General features: G+C 39.0%; 1 protein-coding gene across 1 annotated transcript in view; it reads right to left on the bottom strand.

Moving 5' to 3' along the window:
• Positions 1-922: 922 nt before the first annotated feature.
• LOC135469083 (uncharacterized) overlaps positions 923-15,570 on the bottom strand; it is a 29,335-nt gene continuing 14,687 nt past the window's right edge. Inside the window, exons 9-15 of the mRNA XM_064747608.1 lie at positions 14,827-14,915; positions 13,019-13,223; positions 11,518-11,640; positions 9,249-9,337; positions 5,699-5,903; positions 3,857-3,992; positions 923-2,466 (exon numbers count right to left, since the gene is read on the bottom strand). Of these exons, the coding sequence (XP_064603678.1) occupies positions 3,879-3,992; positions 5,699-5,903; positions 9,249-9,337; positions 11,518-11,640; positions 13,019-13,223; positions 14,827-14,915 (825 nt within the window). The 3' untranslated portion in view covers positions 923-2,466; positions 3,857-3,878. The remainder of the gene's footprint in view (positions 2,467-3,856; positions 3,993-5,698; positions 5,904-9,248; positions 9,338-11,517; positions 11,641-13,018; positions 13,224-14,826; positions 14,916-15,570) is intronic.

The raw sequence follows: 15,570 nt of genomic DNA, 5'->3' as shown, positions 1-15,570 counted from the left end.
ATTCAACTTGTCGAATCCCACTAACCGAATGAAACTAGTACTGCGCTATTCCCCAAATCGCGTGCACACCGAGCGATTTGTTGAATTTAAGTCATATCGTATACAATAATAGCGTTGGGGGTATTTTTTATTCGATTAGTTCGTTCCTACAAGCCGCGCCGTGTGACAGCACCTTTACGCTGAGCGTCAACCAGTGATGGTATCAAGATTTTAATTGGCTATGACCCGTTTCACAAAGTGATTTCGGTTTTTGGCCCAAAATTGTATTCCAGATTACGATCTTCAATACATGCATCAAACAGACAAAATTTTCATTACTTCCAGCCAAATTTGACCTTTCCGCTTCAAATGCTAAGATATGTTATGAAGAGAATCGGTAAAGTTTTGGACATCTCAAAATCTCTTTGCGGAACAGGCCCCGCGTTTCTACCTTACCAGCCATTTCTACGTTTCCAATCGGTCACAAATAATGTTCAAACACGCACATACGTATTCTAAGACGATCGACATTATTACATATGAGAAAGAAATGAGTAAATCGTATACTACAACAAGGCCTGCTCGACATGAAAATTACCTGTACCGGAGCGGTATGCTATACAGCTACCAAGGCCGAAGACTGGTACAAATTTTATATCAATTTGGGGACACTAATGCATAACCACGTATACAGGCGAAGGAATCTGGAGGGAAACCAATGCACCTCGCGAGGTATACACGATTAACTCTGGTGTATATGATATGTATGTCACCGCGCACGCGACCTCACTGGTATTAGCTCTACAGAACCAAACTGAGGCTGTCTATACCAGGTTAAAGATTGTCCCTGTTTTTTTGTGTGTTTTTTTTTCTTTCCTGAAACATCCTGCCAACGTAAAAACAAGGAATACAATTTTGAAATTGATGAAGAAAACCCTTCAACTATGCTGGTGACGGTTCGTATTTAATCCATAATGTGAAAAAGAATTCTTACATTTACTTTTTTGCTAATTAGTAAATTGAACATGATGCTTGGCGTGCGAATGTGAAAGACAAATCTAATATAGTTTGAAGTGAGAAATAAAAGGTTTGTTTCTTGGCTACTTCTTTTCTTTCCTTCACACTTGTTTTTCTTAGAAGATTGCTTCATGATGTTATACATTAAGGGAACTTTTAATAATACAACAAAGCAGAATACACAAAATAATCTGGTTTTGTAAGCTGTATTTATAAGAGAGTACACAAAGCATAAAAAATAAGAGTAACAAAAAGCATCTATATGTCTGTTGAACTTGAAGGACATAAAGATCAACAACAGTGCAAAAGGGTTGTCCGACGAGTATTTTATAGTAAAGAGGATACACAGGGTGAAAAAATGCCCTAAGCACATCTAGGAATTCTCAAAAATAAGTAACCACAATAAAAAAGTAAATGAAAGCAAAAAAGTTAAATACATGTCACTAAACACCTTAGCACCAATGTAACATTCAGGACATATATCAGTAAAACAGAAACAAGATTCTTCCAGAAAGTTTCTTCAGACAATAAAGTTACTTACGTATGTATATAATTACATATACATGTGAATCCCTCAACTTGTAGACATCACTAAATGTATATCACAGAAAGTTTTAGAAAAACATCTTTTTTTCAGTTAATCACTGTACCTTTAAGCATAACAAAAGAGGAAGTTCATAGAGATTCCAGGCACAAAGTTCTTTTTTTAACACACACTTTCATTCTAAACATACAAGACTTTAAACATGCTAAGATAAGGCTATCTGAACCTTTAACCTAATACAGAGGGCACCACCATAATTAAAAACACTACATTCTACATAACAGTTGAAATTAGCATATTTCATGATCGCCTTCACTATACAGCAGCCTGAACAAGATCAACGTATTGATACAAAATACAGTATTGGCTACGCATAAAATGCAAAAGGAAAAAATGTATACCACTCATCAACTGATTACAATGACTTGACCCCACATTATCAGCTTGATCAGTTGTGGATCTACGTGTATGCTCACTTACTCATAGTTCTAAAAACAGTGCTGATATTAAATGGTGCTTAAATCAGTAATTACATCACCAGCCACAAGTTTTAACGCGCATATATAACACGACCAACTGTATCAGTAGATAGACGAAAAACAAACGAAACAATATTGCATGTATGTGTTCATGATTATAGAAAAACTCTATAGCACAGAACCATAAAGTCATATGAACTGGGTAAAATGTGCCGATCTTACATGTATTGCTGATGTTGGTTCCATTTCATATCACACTACACATAGTTTTCCCTGTAACAAAGCAAATTTTACTAAAGTACAGTTTGTCAACTGTTACGCATGCCAGGGCTGTAACTGTTTTCCAGCTCAAGTCTGCTAAAGCAATTTCCAAAGAAAAGTTCTTTTCCATCAATAAACTAAGCCTCCATTTTTCCCAGCTTCTCACAACAGTCTTTTGCTATACATCTGTAAAATACAGAGGAAAAATTGTCATTGAACAGCACAAGGGAGATAATCGGCCCAATGACGTCTACATGTGAACATATCCACTCAAAAGTAAAATTTTCACGAACCACTCAAGGGAGATAATCATACTGTAAACCTAGTGGAAAATTTACACATTTACATTATACATGTTTTAACTGAAGAGATAAACATAGCTTATGACAGAGCAGTATTCTTGAAGCCCTATTATTAGTTGTTATCGTTCAGCTGATAATTTTGCTGCTGGATGATGTCAGACTGACAGGATATGAACAACTAGGGATGAGAATATTTATCTATTGCTGGAGCGTGCTATGCTTTATTTTTACCGCAATCTCATTGTCTGTGCTTTATTTAGTGTACGCTACTTTCCTTATTATAACACCCTTGTGTGTCACATCAGTCTTGCATCAATCTCATGTCTTATATCAATATCACTGTAAATGTAGCATTTTTCTTACTGTATTTGTAATGTGAGTGGTGTGATTTTCTTACCATGTGTAGTGCTTTTTTTTTTTTGCTAAAATCAGTGCCGTGTGCTGTACATATTTGCTGCATTCCACTGTAGGTGCTGTACTTTTCTTTCAAGACACTGTGTGCTATACAGTATGTTGTTTTATGACATTCTTACTATAAGTGTTCCATACTTCATTATACAAAGGTCTTACAGTGTGTGGTGTTCACAGCTTACTGACTTCTAGGCTTTTACTAATACTTATACTCTGGACTTAACAGGTAAGTGTGCAGTAATTTTCTCACTAAAACCTTATAGTATGTGCTATACTTTACCACAAACTTTCTCTGTGTGCTGTATTTTATTCACACTGCAGTATTTTTGGTAGTCATGTTTGTGCTATACTTTTCTTACAGCAATTTCACTGTGCTTTACTTTCTTCATCTACTCTTACAATATGCTGTAATTTTCTTTGACCAGTTCATACTTTCTAAATTTATTTATTTATTTGTTTATTTGATTGGTGTTTTATGCTGACTTTTTCACTCATGTGACTGCGGCCAATATTATGGTGAGAGAACACCGAGCAGAGTATGGGGAAAACCATATGACCATCCGAAGGTTTCTGACAGACCTTCCAACATATTGTCAGAGAGGAGCCAGCATGAGCTGGATTTGAACTCGTAGCGAAGACATTGGTGAAAGGCTCCAAGGTTATCACGCTGCATTAGCATGCTAACCAGGGGACCCACGGTGGCCCCCCAACCCTCTTAATACCAAGCCCTAAAGCTGCAAGAACTCAACAAACCATTGCATAGTCACACAACAATGCAGATGATCACAGGTCCAATAGTGACCACACCCTCCCCTGGCCATTACGACTACTGTGGCTATTATCTGCTACAATTAGAAGCTCACCTGATAGTCCTGGTAATTCAGTCTAGAAGAACTCCGGTTGGAAGAAGTTAGCATTTCCTCTTGTCATCACATGGCAAATTTGGTCTTTGTTTAAGCGATGATCAAAGTTCACAAAGTTGCGGCCATTTACAAAGGTCTTAAAAAAAAAAACAAGAAAAAAACAAGAATTCAGTAATTTCAGATAAACCAACATGATGCTCATTCTGTATGTATGATAGCATCCATGTTTCATAATGCAAATTATACCATAAAAATAACAACACATAGAATCAAAAAACTTGGATGTTCAAGTACTCTTAATTTCCAAAAAAGTCCAAGAATCTCAAGTTTCTCAGACAAAAGGCTTAAGAAATTAGACATACTTATTTACTTATTTGGGATCTTTAACTTCACACACTTTAAACTGGAAAATGTATGACAAACATATGTTAAATGAGCCAATTATGTCTTGAAGGATGTACCCTGGAAATAACAACTATCAATGTCCACAGAGTTTAGAATGGTACAATGAGTTCCAACCCAAATGCAGAGCTATGCATGTTTCTTCATGTAAACACTATTCCCGTAGTTTATTCAATAGGAATATAAACTAGTTTGCAGCATTATTGTGGTCAGCCATCGTTTCACAAGTAGACCAGTTTCATTGACAGTATATTTTTTATAGTGCTTCACTAAATGGCAATGTTGAAGATACCAGACATGATGCTTACCATACAGACTAAGAATATTTTTTACTTCTATGACAATCGGACTTATATAGATGGACACCTTTATCTCCCTAATCTAAACCTACAAGGTAAGAATTATCAAGACTACAAAGTTTAAACCATTAGGAAAGATATAAATCTGTGCAAGTCTCATGTTAAATATGCAAACTGAACAATCTAACCACTTTGCCACAGAAGTGTTGATGATAGATCATGCATTCTACCTGGCCACAGAAGTTTATATTTTGTATTTACCTGGTCACAGAAAGAAGTTTATGAAATACATTTTAACTGGACTAAAAAACATACATGTATACCTTGGGGACTTGACCTGGCTGCAGAAATGTACATTATGCACTTAACTGGCTGCAAGTGTACGTCATGGAGCTTACAAGGTCATTGAAGTGTATGTCATGCAGTTTACCAGGCCACAGAAGTGTATGTCAGGAAGTTTACCAGGTCACTGAAGTATACATCAGGTAGTTTACCAGTTCACATAAATTTACGTCATGCAGTTTACCAGATCACAGAAGTGTATGTCATGCACTTTACCAGGCCACAGAACTGTACGTCATGAAGTTTACCAAGCCACAGAAGGCTACGCATGCAGTTTACCAGACCACAGAAGTGTACGTCATGCAGGTGTTTATTTATTTATTTGATTGGTGTTTTACGTCGTACTTACGTATTTTACTTATACGGCATCCAGAATTATGGTGAGAGGAAACCAGGCATAGCCTGAGAGAAATGCACGACCACCTGCAGGTTGCTGCCATACCACAGAAGTGTACGTCATGCAGTTTACCAGGCCACAGAAGTGTATGTCATGCAGTTTACCAGGCCACAGAAGTGTATGTCATGCAGTTTACCAGGCCACAGAAGTGTATGTTAGGGAGTTTACCAGGTCACATAAGTGTGTGCCATGCATTTTATCAGGTCACATAAATTTAAGTCATGCAGTTTACCAGGTCACAGAAGTGTATGTCATGCACTTTACCAGGCCACAGAACTGTATGTCAAGGAGTTTACCAGGTCACGTAAGTGTATGTCATGCAGTTTACCAGACCGTAGAAGTGTGTGTAATGAATTTTACAATCTCTACGATGAAGGTTGATTTGAGCTGAAGTGTAGTTACCCTAATTGTATCATGTTGAACACACAAGATTATTTCAAAGAAATCCTTGTGCTGGAACGGGAATTCCGGTTGGTCGTTCTCTTCATCCTGCCAATCGCCATTTTGCTTGGAGTTGCGCACCACCTGCTGGTCCGCAATGCGCGGGTTGAAGTGAAGGGCGATGTCAGAACTGTCATCCTCTCCACACTGCAGGTTTACAGAGAACCTGTAATAAAAACAGGGAACAAATCCATTAGTCTGTATGTGCCTCTAGATTTCAGTACATCTTAGTAACACAACCAACACCATGCAAATCCATTTTTTGAACATATTCCACTATGGTTCATGTTTAATTATAACCAAAACACACTGGACTATTTGGCACTTTTGCACATGGATGTGTTGCTGAGCTGATGAATGTGTGTTTTATCTGGTGACGGCAGCAGTGGCTGCCAGAACCTCATAAATGCCACTATCTACCCAACTGTCCAATCATTCAGATTCTACATTTTTTATAAACACAATATATAATTAGACCTAGCTACATAATTTCTCAACTACGGCCTACAGCACAGTGTTATGCCAGGTTAATATCCTACGCCCATCACAGTTCCACAGTCGGCATACGGTAGGCCCATACAGTGTCCTTGTTCCATTGTACGTTAAGGGGGCGTACAATCTGGTAAGAATTAAATGTATCATGGCACCACAATTGCACCATCGTGGCTGGATGATCCCAGTATCATTTTACAACATTCCACGACACATGATTATGTGACATCAACATAACTGCTACATGCATGAGTATGTTCTTGGGGCAAGAACTCCACAACCATGTAACAATTTAGATATCTACAGATTATTTATTGTAGGTAATAGTAATGTCATAGCATCATTTGCCTATGTACTCAATCTGTACAAGTGTGTAAGTTTAAAATCTACATTGTATTATTTATGCTTGGTGTTCGTGGACAATAGCCCCCAGAAGTAGACTACAAACAGTGCTGCTACAGACTGGGGCTTGCACAATAGTCCCCAGTAGTAGGCTACAAACAGTGCTGCTACAGACTGGGTGTGTGCATGCACAATAGTCCCCAGTAGTAGGCTACAAACAGTGCTGCTACAGACTGGGTGTGTGCGTGCACAATAGTCCCCAGTAGTAGGCTACAAACAGTGCTGCTACAGACTGTTTGTGTGCTTGCACAATAGTCCCCAGTAGTAGGCTACAAACAGTGCTGCTACAGACTGGGTGTGTGCGTGCACAATAGTCCCCAGTAGTAGGCTACAAACAGTGCTGCTACAGACTGTTTGTGTGCGTGCACAATAGTCCCCAGTAGTAGGCTACAAACAGTGCTGCTACAGACTGGGTGTGTGTGTGCACAATAGTCCCCAGTAGTAGGCTACATACAGTGCTGCTACAGACTGGGTGTGTGCGTGCACAATAGTCCCCAGTAGTAGGCTACATACAGTGCTGCTACAGACTGGGTGTGCGCGTGCACAATAGTCCCCAGTAGTAGGCTACACACACTGGTGCTATATGCTTGGTGTGTACATGCACAACGGTCTCCACTAGTAGGCTACAAACACTGCTGCTATATGCTCCGTGTGTGCATGCACAATAGTCCCCAATAGTAGGCTACAAACATTGGTGCTACAGACTTGGTGTGAGCGTGCACATTAGTCCCCAGTAGTAGGCTACAAACACTGGTGCTATAGATTCAGTGAGTGCATGCACAATATTCCCCAGTAGTAGGCTACAAACACTTGTGCTATATGCTCAGTGTGTGCTTGCACAATATTCCCCAATAGTAGGCTACAAACTCGGTGTGCACGTGCACAATAGTCCCCAGTAGTAGGCTACAAACACTGGTGCTATATGCTTGGTGTGTGCTTGCACAATAGTCCCCAGTAATAGGCTACAAACACTGCTGACACAGACTGGGTGTGTGCGTGCACAATAGTCCCCAGTAGTAGGCTACAAACAGTGCTGCTACAGACTGGGTGTGTGCGTGCACAATAGTCCCCAGTAGTAGGCTACAAACACTTGTGCTATATGCTCAGTGTGTGCTTGCACAATATTCCCCAGTAGTAGGCTACAAACACTTGTGCTATATGCTCAGTGTGTGCTTGCACAATATTCCCCAATAGTAGGCTACAAACTCGGTGTGCACGTGCACAATAGTCCCCAGTAGTAGGCTACAAACACTGGTGCTATATGCTTGGTGTGTGCTTGCACAATAGTCCCCAGTAATAGGCTACAAACACTGCTGACACAGACTGGGTGTGTGCGTGCACAATAGTCCCCAGTAGTAGGCTACAAACAGTGCTGCTACAGACTGGGTGTGTGCGTGCACAATAGTCCCCAGTAGTAGGCTACAAACAGTGCTGCTACAGACTGGGTGTGTGTGTGCACAATAGTCCCCAGTAGTAGGCTACATACAGTGCTGCTACAGACTGTTTGTGTGCGTGCACAATAGTCCCCAGTAGTAGGCTACAAACAGTGCTGCTACAGACTGGGTGTGTGCGTGCACAATAGTCCCCAGTAGTAGGCTACAAACAGTGCTGCTACAGACTGGGTGTGTGCGTGCACAATAGTCCCCAGTAGTAGGCTACATACAGTGCTGCTACAGACTGGGTGTGCGCGTGCACAATAGTCCCCAGTAGTAGGCTACATACAGTGCTGCTACAGACTGGGTGTGCGCGTGCACAATAGTCCCCAGAAATAGGCTAATAGAAGTGCCATAGACTTGGTGCGGGCATGCACAATAGTCCCTGGTAGTAGGCTACAAACACTGGTGCTATAGACTGGGTGTGTGCGTGCACAATAGTCCCCAGTAGTAGGCTACAAACACTGGTGCTATAGACTTGGTGCGGGCGTGCACAATAGTCCCCAGTAGTAGGCTACACACACTGGTGGTATAGGCTTGAATTTTGCAGGAAATTTTCGAGCAGCAAAAAATACTTCTTATCAAGACACAACGGATTTCCTGGATAAATAAGCTTGTAACAACACAGTATGAACAGTAACAAAATTTGATCAGGGTGGCAGGATGCTACGCCCATGATGGTCCCACCATGGGCATACAATTGTATCAGGGTGGCAGTAGGGTGTGGATCAGGGTTGGCATATGACAACTGGACCGTGGGTGCAGTACTGTCCAGCCATGATGGGAACAACATATACGTGGCCAGGATCCGGCTGTTCTGTATGTCGCTTGATTATGTTCAGACTAAACTTGACAAATACTGTCTGTCTGATCAAGATAGCCTATAGGCAAGAACTTCACTAATAAATTAATTATTGAAGAGTCTTTCACTTCTACAGTGTTCAGTTTTATGGGTGGAGGAAGGTGGTGTAAACCACAGACTTTGGCACATTATCAAAAACCTCCCCCCATATAACACAGAGATATGTACATTCATACTGTTTAAAGACAATTAAGTGACCTTCAAAGAGCTTTAGGCTGTGTAAAACGGCCACACCTTGGATCTCTTCATGTCACCTAGCTAGGCCCCATAGAGTGAGAGTGTGGAAGAGACCAAATAAGCTGTCACAGTGTGTTTTACGTACTCTGTTGACTGCTTGGTAATGGTTCCAGTAAAACTGATCCAGTGATTCTCATTGATATGTCCTGGTATTCTCTCAAAATGAGGGAGAACCTGGGCAAAGAAAAAATACTTCATCAGATATTGCATATTGTCATATACATGGACAAGGCATAGTGTCATATACATACACAAGTCATAGTGTCATACACACAAGTCATAGTGTCATACACACACACACATGTCATATACACACACGTCATACAAACACAAGTCATATTGTCATATACACACACATCATACTGTCATACACACACACAAGTCATATTGTCATACACACACACAAGTCATATTGTCATACACACACGTCATATTGTCATACACACACACGTTACATTGTATACACACACAAGCAATACTGTCATATACATACACAAGTCACTGTCATACACACACACATCATTGTCATACACACACACACAACCCACATTGTTATACACACACACATACACACGCCATATTGTGATATACACACACGTCAGTCATATTGTCATATACACACGTCATATTGTCATATATACACACACCATAATGTCATATACACACAAGTCAGTCATTTTGTCATATACACACACAAGTCACACTGTCATATCATATACACACACGTCACACTGTCATATATACACACGTCATATTGTCATACACACACACAAGTAATATTGTCATACACACACAGGTGATACTGCCACACACACACGTCATTGTCATACACACACGTCATATTGTCATACACACACACAACTCATATTGTCATACATACACACGGTATATATCATATACACACACGTCATATTGTCCATACACACAAGTCACATTGTCATATACACACACGTCATAGTGTCATACACACACACAAGTCATATTGTCATACACACAAGTCACATTGTCATATACACACACATTTTATTTATTTGATTGGTGTTTTACGCTGTACTCAAGAATATTTCACTTATATGACGGCGGCCAGGCATTATGGTGAAGAAAACCAGGCAGAACCCAGTGGAAACCCATGACCATCGGCAGATTGCTGCCAGACCTTCCTACGTAGGGCCGGAAAGGGAGCCAGCATGAGCTGGACTTGAACTCACAGCGACGGCATTGGTGATCCCGGGTCACTACGCTGCACTAGCGCGCTAACCAACTGAGGCACATACACAAGTCATATTGCCATATGCAACACGCCTCATATTGTCATACACACACACACTAGTCATATTGTCATATACACACGCAAGTCCTGTCATAAACATACACAACCAATATTGTCATACACAAACACGTCATATTGTCATACGCACACACGTCATATTGCCATATACACGTCATATACACACACAAGCCATATTGTAATATACACACACACACACGTCATATACATACACAAGTCATAATGTCACATGCATACACAAGTCCTATTGTCATATACACACACGTCACACTGTCATATACATCCACAAGTCATAATGTCATATACATCCACAAGTCATAATGTCATATACACACACAAGTCACACTGTCATACATCCACAAGTCATAATGTCATATACACACACAAGTCACACTGTCATATACATCCACAAGTCATAATGTCATATACACACACGTCACACTCCTGTCATATACATCCACAAGTCATAATGTCATATACATACACAAGTCATATACACACACAAGTCACACTGTTATATACATCCACAAGTCATAATGTCATATACATACACATCATATTGTCATATACACACACGTCACACTGTCATATACATCACAAGTCATAATGTCATATACACACACGTCACACTGTCATATACATCCACAAGTCATAATGTCATATACACACACAAGTCACACTGTCATATACATACACAAGTCATAATGTCATATACATACACATCATATTGTCATATACACATCATATTGTCATATACACACACAAATCACACTGTCATATACATACACAAGTCATATTGTATAAAGGCAAATTATTATCATTGTTTCATGCTACAGAATAGTTCTGATGTGAGATGGGAGCAAACTATATTTGTACATCTATATTTTGTCTTGTTGCTTCCTTATTAAAATATTTAATTTGAAAAATATTCCAAAATTTTCTTTTCCATCCCCTCTGTTATATTTCTTCAAGGACACATTTTCATGTGACCAATATGACAGTTCTATTTGCCAGCTCTTGCAAGTTGTGCAGCTAAAGGGAGATAACAATGCATAGTTGGCCATACCACTTGTCTCTGTAGTTTGATTTGATGAATATAGGCATCCCCAGCCACACTGACTGACTTCACAATGTCCAGGACAGACTCTCGTGCTGGGAACTGGGTCATGAACCGGCCGTTACAATAAATCTGTCAACAAAAACGGTACCTCTAAACATAACACTAGCATACAATTCATATTTACCTTATATGACCTCAAATTTCCCCCAATAAGGTGCATTTTTACAGACATTATTTTTGGTGCTAAAACTTTTTAGCAATTTACCGGTAGAATATTATCCCATGTTCCAATCAAACCTCAAAACACCTTTCTAAAACCAATACAACTCTCAGAAATCAGGAAAATTGGGCAAGCTAGTCATGGACAAAATGTATGGGTAATGAAATACACATATGTATTTAGATCTGTTTAACAGCATATACCAGTAATTCTACAAATATCAGATAAGTGATTAAATAGAAATAAGTATGATACTGTGTTGAGTGAGTGAGTGCTTGGGGTTTAACGTCGTACTCAACAATTTTTCAGTCATATGACGACGAAGATACTGTGTTGAATCATATCTGTTCTCCCTCCTGTTTGACTAATGGAGACCAATGTCACTAAATATATATTGCCATCTTGAGGAATAACACCTGTTAAGATTTTATTTGGTTTTATTTGCTTGAACTTCAATTCAGTGGTGTAATGATTCGGCACCAGGATATTAAGGGTGAGTGCTTTGTCAAGAAGATTCAAGCAATTCAGAGGGAACAGACAGAATAATTTTAGAAGTTATGCCAAGTTTTCTTCCCGCATACAGCCATTTTCTAACATAATGTAACAGAAACTCAAGGTCTATTGTTTCTGTGACTGTAGGCTATGCATCAATCAATGTCCAGTGGAGAGTGTGTTGGCCCTAGATGGGGAATCACAGAGAGAAAATGTTGCATAAATATCTCCTTCTAGCGATATTAGCATAAAAGAGCATTAAATGAAAACCAGACTATGTAGATTTCAGCATCTTTTCACACGTGCGATACAACTGTAAATCAGAGCAACCAACTCTGTAATGTACAATGTATGCAGAGCCAATACATTAAAGAAGTGACAACTATCATTTGTGTTATTTGTATTATTTGTGTTATTTATATTATTTGTGTTATTTGTGTTATTACATACATGTACTACACTAATTCATCCACCTTTTCATATATCAAACAACAACTTTCCAAGCAATTTATGCACATTTTTAATTTCATTTTGGAGACAAAACTACAATTGATTGGAACAACCAATTTCAGGGCTTCACAATAAGCATAATTTTATCAGTCTACACAGAATAATATCTTCAGACTTGACTTGAAGTAAACTTTTTACAGACATGTCAAAAGATTAAAGAATTACAGTATGTCAATCCATTACATGTTCATGCAACAACCAAAAAAAAAAAATGTTTCAAGACCCAGGATCCAAAACTTTCGGAAAACAAATAAGCTGAGTCCTAAACTTAGTGAGCCTCCATACCTTAAACTTCTTGGGCTTAGAGATAATACGTAACTCAAACGGCAGGTTCTCTCTGAACACCCAGGGTAGATCTTCTACCTGCTCCTCTCCCCAGTCTCCGCCGTAGCGCGTGTTAAGAACCACCTGCTGCTGGCTGCGGCGTGGGTTGTAGTGCAGCGCAATGTCGGAGTCAGCGTCATTCTCATGGTGCAGGTTCACGCTGAAGCTGTAATTATACCAGTACGACAATCAGAACCAAGTACTATACAGTAATGATGATGATGATCTGACCTTTTACCAGTACAACGATCAGGACCAAGTAATATATGGTAATGATGATGATGATTTGACCTTTTTAGAATTACACCAATCAGGACCAAGTAATATATGGTAATGATGATGATGATCTGACCTTTTTACCAGTACAACAATCAGGACCAAGTAATATATGGTAATGATGATGATGATCTGATCTTTTTACTATTACACTAATCAGGACCGAGTAATATATGGTAATGATGATGATGATCTGACCTTTTTACCAGTACAATGATCAGGACCAAGTAATATATGGTAATGATGATGATGATCTGACCTTTTTACCAGTACAACAATCAGGACCAAGTAATATATGGTAATGATGATGATGATCCGATCTTTTTACTATTACACCAATCAGGACCAAGTAATATATGGTAATGATGATGATGATCTGATCTTTTCACCACTACACCAATCGATCTCAACAAAAACTGTCATGACCTACATGCAAATGTGAAATTAAGTAATATTCAGGTGAGAAACCATGTGACATGCAGGTGTATAATGAAGTACATGTAATACTTTATTTATTTAGTTAATTGACTGGTGCTTTACTTGGTTTAATCCAGGCATGAAACAAAGTAAGATGGTGATGATGAGGATGTTCAAGGCTACAGGCATTGAAACAATTCAGGACATAATAACAGTTATTTATCTGATCAGTGTTTTATTATTTACTCAAGAATATTTCACCTATATCGTGGGGAAAACCCATGACCATTCGCAGGTTGCTGGCAGAACTTACAGGCCTAATTATCACATATGGTATAGAAATGACAAAAACTTGTGTAACATTTAATTATCGTAAGTTTTATTGGTTAAAGAATTAATCACGAATAAGGCCAAATGAAATTGTACATTAATAATGTTGAAATGATAGCTTCATTTTGTATTCATATGTACATGTAATTGGTATTTTACACCTCATTTAGGGTACCTGCATGACAAAACTTGTTACAAAAAACCCAAGGCTTTACCAGCTGAACTTCCATCCAAACCCAAACAACCGGCCAGTGAAGGCCTGACATTTCCTTAGTAATGATTTTGTGATTCAGTTAAAATGAAATACTGAATTTCCCCTACAGTGTTGCCAGAAATAATTCACTTCAGCAGGACATTAAATGTTAAAATGAGATTTTATATGTCAACACATTAGTTTTCCTGATAAGAAATTAATCAAATTTCACAAAAACTCTTAAGTTGTCCTATAAGGTGAATGAATCAATCAGAATCAAGCAAAATGTGTCACTGGCAAAATGCCAAACTTTACGTGAAATAGAGTACACTGTACGAAGTAATGCAACAGGCCAGTGAAGGGAACCATGCAGCTTTGTTTTGTAATAATTTCTCCAACAGACACACAAAAGATGGTAGCGACTAGTGTACATTCACTTGGGCATGTATGCAGTACTAACTGTACTGAAGTGCATTAACTGTATTGGCCACCAAGCCATCACCAGATTAATACCATGCTCATGTAACTTGTTCATTTCTCTATATGCACCAACCTTTGAGCATCTGCCTGAAAGATACCACGGACTGTGATGACATCTCCCTTTTTCAGTCCTGATGGAATCTCTTTGCACACATTGTCTCTCTGAGAAGCAAATATACATTTTTTATTTTAGTTTATGGTCATAAGTAAAAACATAGGTATGATATATTGTACCTCAAACACAAGCAATGTATGCATTGGCTCACATAATAATTGAGACAGCTCAATCTATAGGCCTAGAGTATTTCACCTTAAAATTTCCTCATTTTACGTATTTGCAAGAACTTTTTTTCAAATGTGAATCAGCTGATGAGACAATCTTGAATCCAGGTATCAATTCTACCTTTTCTTCCATGTTAAATGCTGCATACTCATGCCAGTATTCAGCATTCCTCATGCAAACATCTAATTCCTCATGTCAACATCTAAATCCTTATGACATCATCTTGATCCTCATGCCATCATGCGAGGATTTCATGCAACATCTAAATCCTCATGCCAACATCTAAATCCTCATGCCAACATCTAAATCCTCATGCTAACATCTAAATCCTCATGCTAACACCCATATCCTCATGCCAACATCTAAATCTTCACGCCAACACCCAAATCCTCATGCTAACACCCAAATCCTCATGCCAACATCTAAATCTTCACGCCAACACCCAAATCCTCATGCCAACACCTAAATCCCCATGCCAACATCTGACATTCTTCAGGCCATGCATTCTCTCTATAATCAAAATGCCCAATGCCC

Source organism: Liolophura sinensis, chromosome 6 (assembly GCF_032854445.1).
Source record: "Liolophura sinensis isolate JHLJ2023 chromosome 6, CUHK_Ljap_v2, whole genome shotgun sequence".
NCBI classification, from domain to species: Eukaryota; Metazoa; Mollusca; class Polyplacophora; order Chitonida; family Chitonidae; genus Liolophura; species Liolophura sinensis.
The sequence above is the reverse complement of the archived record's forward strand: the minus strand, read 5'-3'. Positions and strand labels throughout refer to the sequence as shown.